Here is a 5,698-nt window from a genome sequence, read left to right as displayed (position 1 = left end):
CGCCCCCGCCCGCTCGGCTCCGCCCCCGCCAGCTCGACCCCTCCCCGGCCGCGCGGTCCCCGCCAACCACGTGTCCGCCTCCGGCTCCTGCGCTCAGGACCCGCCCCCACTTGGCCCCGCCCCCGGAAGGCTCCGCCCCAAACCCATCTAGCCCCGCCCATACTGGGTAGACTTCGCCAATCACAACTTCTCTTCTGCTTCGGGTCCCGCCTCCCCCCGCCTCTCTCTGGATCAAGCTCCGCCCCGATGCCAGCCCCGCCCAGAACGCGTTGTCCCTGGCAACTCAATCCTAGTCCCATGCTGCCTGCTGGCTCCGCCCCTTTGGCGCCTCTAAATAACGGCGAATCCCCGCGCGCGGTCCTAGGCTCCTTCCTTTCTCCCATCCCAGCCATCAGATTCCCAGGTCACGCCGGCTGTTCGCAGACCTCTCCCAGGAACCCTCGATCCCCAAAGCTTTCCTCGTGAGGTCCTGCGGCGCCTCCCTTGCCGGTCTGTCCACGCAGAGGGGACACAGGCGGGGGACGAGGACCCTGCGGGACACGGGAGGCCTGGGCTTAAGGATGAAAGCTCGCTCAGGCGCCGCCGGAGCCTCCCCGACCCAGGACCGCCCTGGTCCGAGGTGTGGACCCACGTCCGGAGGAGTGAGGCCGGAGGGGTAAAACCTGGGTAGCGAGGGCTGCCACCAGGAAAAGCGACAAGTGTCCCGGAGTGGCCAGAGGGTCACTGCGAAACAGCCCAGGCGTCCCTCCCTGTTGCAAGCTCTCTCCACCGGCTGTGACAAAAGAGGTCAACTCTGGGATTTTGGGTCCCGCATTCCTGTCCCCAAGGGGGCATCCAGAGGAACAGTAGTGGATCCCTCCGCGCAGGTCCTGCAGCCAGGCGCCCGTCCCCGCGCGAGGACCGGACCTGCGGGGGACCTGGGTTTGCCATGGCGACCCCTTGTGGTGCAGGAGGCAGCCGCAGGCGCGCGCCGGAGACCAGCCGATGCGGTGGCAGAGCCCCCAGGGCTTGGGAGCGGTGCGGAGAGAAGTTGAGGCCGCAAGGAGGGCGCAGACTTCCTCCGTGATCTCAGCGGAGGTAGGGTGATCAGCTAGAAAAGACGGACGTGACCACGGTTAGTACCCAGTTCCTCGGGCTGTGTGGAGCCTCTTTGAGTGGCTTTGCCTCTCTGGGCCGTTGGGGGCAGGGCCAGGTCCCGAACAGCTCTGGGCACAGGCTGGGGCCCACAGGATGCGGGCACGGAGCAGCATCCGGGTAGGGTGGCCAGCGTGAGCCTGTCCAGCCAGGGCGAAGCAGAGGGATCAGCGTTATTATTCGCGGAAGCATCCGGCGTGACCGCGGCTCACCCCAGCATTTCTGTCCAGAGCAGTCTCTGTCCCCGACGGCGGCGAGTCCCCGATGCCACAGCGACTCTGTCCTATCGCCCTCTCATTTGATGCTCCAAGTAAGGCGCGATCGACTGGGGGACACAAGCTGCGCACTGAGGACCCAGCCCCCTCGCACCCGGGTGCTGAGGGCCCTTTTCCTGAGCAAGCAGCACTGCCAGCCGCCAGCAGAGGGCGCTGCCAGGGTGGGCACCGGGCCAACCACATGCCCTGCGGTCCAACAAGGCAGCCACTGGCCACATGTGGCTCCCCAGCACTTGAAAGGCGGCCAGCCCAAGTCGTGATGTTGTCTGTGCATAAAATACCAGATGTCATAAATTTAATGCCTAGAAAAGTAAAAAAGAAAAACCACTGATTTTTAAATATTGATTGTTAGAATTTTAATATGTTGGGTTAAATAAAATATAGTTAAAATCACTTCACCTTTCTTTTTACTTTTTAACACGGCTACTGGAAACACTTTCATTGCTCAAGTGGCAAACATCAGGCCGCACTGGACAGCACTGGTAAGCACAGGGACTCCTCAGTAGGGCGCCTTGGCCAACAGCATCCACAGGGAGGGTCGGGAGGCACGGTAGAAGTGGCTACAGTTTCTTGGGGCCCTCGAAGGATGGGGTGCCCAGTGGAGGGAAGCACCTGAAGCACCTGAAACTCGCCGAGCACTTTTGCCATGCTTTTGTCATTTTTTGTCCAGCATCCCTGCTGGTTCCACTGACAGGGCAAGTGACTGCCCCAAGGTCACGTGGCCAGGAGTGAAACCTGGGCTCCAACCTTCTCCAGCCTTCGGCCAAACCTCCCAGCCTCACATCTGTAAGCTGAAGGATGCCCCCTCCTTGTGGCTTGTCAGGGCTGTCAGGGCTGCCAGAGAAAAGGCACTTTCCTGTTGTCAGAGAAAAAGGGTGGCCACCCAGGCTGTGACCCAGCTGGGGGCAGGGGACAGAGGTGAAGGAACAAGAGGCTTCCTTGGAGACCCAGCATGCTGCCTCTGCAGGTGAGCCAGGATGAGTCCTGCACACTGGGCCCCTGCAGCAGTGGGCCAGAGGACCGTAGCTAAGCGGTCACACTGTGGGGACCCCCGCCTCCCACCCAGCTGATGGGCAGAAAACTGGAAGAGAGGGCAGGGTCACCCTGCATGCGCCCTGGCTGCAGGGGTGGGGCTCAGCTCCTCCGACCCTGTATCCCCATCTGCATGCGCACAGGCTCTACCTGGGGACTTGGAACTCTCGGCTGGGGAGAGAGCAACTGAGGCTCCAGAGTGGGCTGCCCGATGCAAATGTGAATACTGGCCGCGTGACATCTGGCTTGGGACAACCTCCCTGGGCCTCTGCTTCCACATCTATAAGATGCGGGGTGGGGGGGGCAGTGGTGGTGACTCTGTCCTCACCTTCTGAGATGTCAGGCCCCAGCCAAGCCTCTTTGGGGTCTGAAAGGTAGTCTGGAAATAATGGGAAAGCTGACCATGGTGGTGCATGCCTGGAATTCCAGCACTCAGGAGGCTGAGGCAGGAGGATCGCTGCAAGTTCAAAATCAGCCTGGGCTACATAGCAAGTTCAAGGCCTTGTCTCTTAGTGAAATCTTGTCTCAAAAACAAAACAACACAGAACAAAAGAATAGGGAGGGGAAGCACTCTGCATGGAAGGCTCACTGTCCAGAGGGCAGAGGGCCATCTGTGTCATCCATAGCTCTCTACGGGGCTGGCGAGCGGGGTCACCCTGGTGCCCTGGTTTCCAGGACCAGCTACCTGCTCTGTGGCTGGGATGGTCCCCTCCTGAGGGCCCTGCTAGCTCCAGCACTGTCCAGGATGTCCCTGCCACCCAGAAGATGCCATGCAACCATCCCCAGGCAGCTGGAAGCCTTGATAGGCAGGAAGGCAGAAGAGGCCCAGGGAATCACCTCTGCTTCCCCCAAGCAGGCAGCTGCGATGGGTGGGGCCCTGGGCTCGTGGCCTCACCTCCCCGGGTGCTGAGGAGTTCGTCATGGAACAAATGTGTTTGAGGGACGCTTGACCCTTGGGTTAGCAGGAAGCCGGCTCCAGAGCAGACGCAGCTCCCCTTCAGGCGGGGCCTCTCCTGTCCTTGGCTGGGTACTTAACCTCTGTGACCTCCGTTTCCCCTGCTGTGATTCCTGAGGGCTGAGTGGACCCAGGCTGTTTGGTCCTTACCATGGAGCTCCACAGCCGGGCCACACACAGTGGCAGCGCTCATGGTGGTCTCCGCGTGAAGCCGCAGGGGCTGGGTCCCACCAACCCGGATGAGCACAGAGGCAGGCAGAGCCAGGGGCGTGACAAGAGGTCCCCGGTGAATGAAGACGGGCCCAAAAGTGGAGAAGGGAGGAGGTAGAGGAGTTCGTGGAGGAACAAACGTGTTCAAGGGACGCCTGACCCCGCCCGCAGCTTGCAGGGCGCTGACTACCAATGCCGCCAGCTTGGGAAAGGGCTTTGTCACTCCCGGCCTCCAGGCGCCCTGCAGCAGCCAGTGTGCTCATTTAGTGGCCAGCCCACAGCCCCCGAACTGCGCTGCTCCCGCGGATCACCCCGCGGCGTCTGTCACTGCCAGCTCCCCCGTGCCACGCTCCCTGAGCGGCGCTGCAGGAGGGTGCCGGGTCCCTGGAGCAGGGGACACAGCTCAGCCGCCAGCAGCTGTGCAGCCCTCTCCCACGCCCTGGTCTTTTCTTTGTCTTTTCCTTTGTGTAATGGCTCAATCATCCATCGACAGCCGGGAGCTCGCAGGCTCACATTTTGGCCGAGGACGACCCCCAAGCTCTCCCGCACCAGGCCTGCACCAGGCTCACTGCCCCTCGGCCAGCTCGACCCAGAACTCCACGCAGGCAGGGCCGCGTCCCACAGGCGACTGTCACCTCCTGTTACCCGGGACCTGTCTGCTCACCCGCCGGCCCAGCCCCTGCTGCCCTTGAGTCCCCCGTGGCCCTGCTCGGGGCCTGAGCTGAGGACCTCATGAGCGAGGGAACTTGTGCCAGTAAGCAAAATGGAGCTGCAGGCTGGGCCACCTTCTCCCCCACCCCTCACCTTGCACCCCAGCTCCCAGGCCAGGGGTCGGGGCAGAGAAGAGACAGGAGGGGGCTGGCAACCAGTCACATTGTTGGCACAGCCCTGGTGACAGTGTCACCGTCTCGCTGGCCCCAGAGCCTGGTGGCCCCTGGGTGGAGCTGGCAGAGTCAGGGATCCCAGCACAGGGGTGGGGACGGAGGTGCCAGAGGTGGCTCTGGGTGCCAACACAGCCTAGAAGGTGGGGAGGCCCCCACGCCCACAGGTGCTGGTGAGGCCGCTGGAAGCTTGCCTGGCTGGCGAAGGGGCTTCTGTCCCAGGGTTGCAGGCAGCCGGCACCTGCCCCAGGGCCGTTACACGGGCTCAGCATGACAGCAAGGTCCAGGGAAGAAGGAGGCGTCACTGGCAGGCGGCCTGAGAGACCTTCAGCTCTCCAGCAAGCTGTCCCAGGGGCGCTGGCGTCCTCCCGGGCGGGCAGCCTACCCTCTGGTGGGCGGTCACAGCCACAGGTCAACCTGCCTCCCTGCTCCAGGGGATAGCTTCCTGCTCTCTCCAGTTCAGGGGGGTCATGCTGCACAGCCGGTGGGGCACCTTCCACTCCTGTCCTGGGCAGGGCAGGCCTGCCCCCCCCAACCTGCCAGCTGTGTCTCTGTTCTCGCTGCCAGGGGCCACATGTCCCACTGAAGGGTGGCCGCTCGCTGTCCTCTGGGTCCAGGGCCAGACTGCGCTGCTGCGGCTCCTTCCAGGGTGCTGGGACGTAAAAAAGGCCACACTGCCCCGGCACGGGCGCTGGCGCGAGGTCTGCGGAAGGCACGGGGGGCGGGGCCCCAGGACGCGCGCACACCGCACGTGAGCGCACAGGCCAGCGCACGGAGGGACCGCCTCTTGGGCACACCCACGCGGGCCTCCGCCGTCTGACTCCGCGCGGCGCCAGGCGCACCGGGAGGAAGGGCTCAAGCGGGCGGCTCCTCCGCACAGCGGGGCTTTGCCTACAAGTCCGGGTCCTGGTGGCTGCACACGACGCCTGCGTCCTCCTCGTGCCCGCAGTTGTGCGTGCCCACGCCGGCATGCGAGCAATGCAGCAGGTTGCGCTCGGAGCCCGCGCAGCGCACGTCGTCCAGCAGGATGGGCAGCGCCTGGCCCTCGCCAAACTCGGCGCGCTTCACCGCGCGCATGGCTTGGGCAAAGCCCAGCTGGCGACACACGACGGCAGCGGCCTTGGCGTCCCAGGCATCGTCGCACACGGTGCCCCAGCGTCCGCCCACGAACACCTCCACGCGGCCGCGGCCGGGGCCCAGCCCCACGGGCC

At 64.0% G+C, this 5,698-nt stretch overlaps 1 protein-coding gene across 1 annotated transcript in view; it reads right to left on the bottom strand.

Annotated features, from left to right (window-relative positions):
- Nucleotides 1–4,462: 4,462 nt before the first annotated feature.
- Nucleotides 4,463–5,698, bottom strand: part of Hhipl1 (HHIP-like 1) — a gene marked incomplete at its 5' end in the record, with an annotated part of 15,153 nt that continues 13,917 nt past the window's right edge. Inside the window, 1 exon segment of the mRNA XM_013517245.1 lies at nucleotides 4,463–5,698. Coding sequence (XP_013372699.1) covers nucleotides 5,379–5,698 — 320 coding nt within the window.

Source organism: Chinchilla lanigera, unplaced genomic scaffold, assembly GCF_000276665.1.
Source record: "Chinchilla lanigera isolate Chin_1 unplaced genomic scaffold, ChiLan1.0 scaffold00037, whole genome shotgun sequence".
Taxonomy (NCBI): Eukaryota; Metazoa; Chordata; class Mammalia; order Rodentia; family Chinchillidae; genus Chinchilla; species Chinchilla lanigera.
Note: the sequence above shows the minus strand (reverse complement) of the source record. Positions and strands in the feature narration are given on the sequence as shown.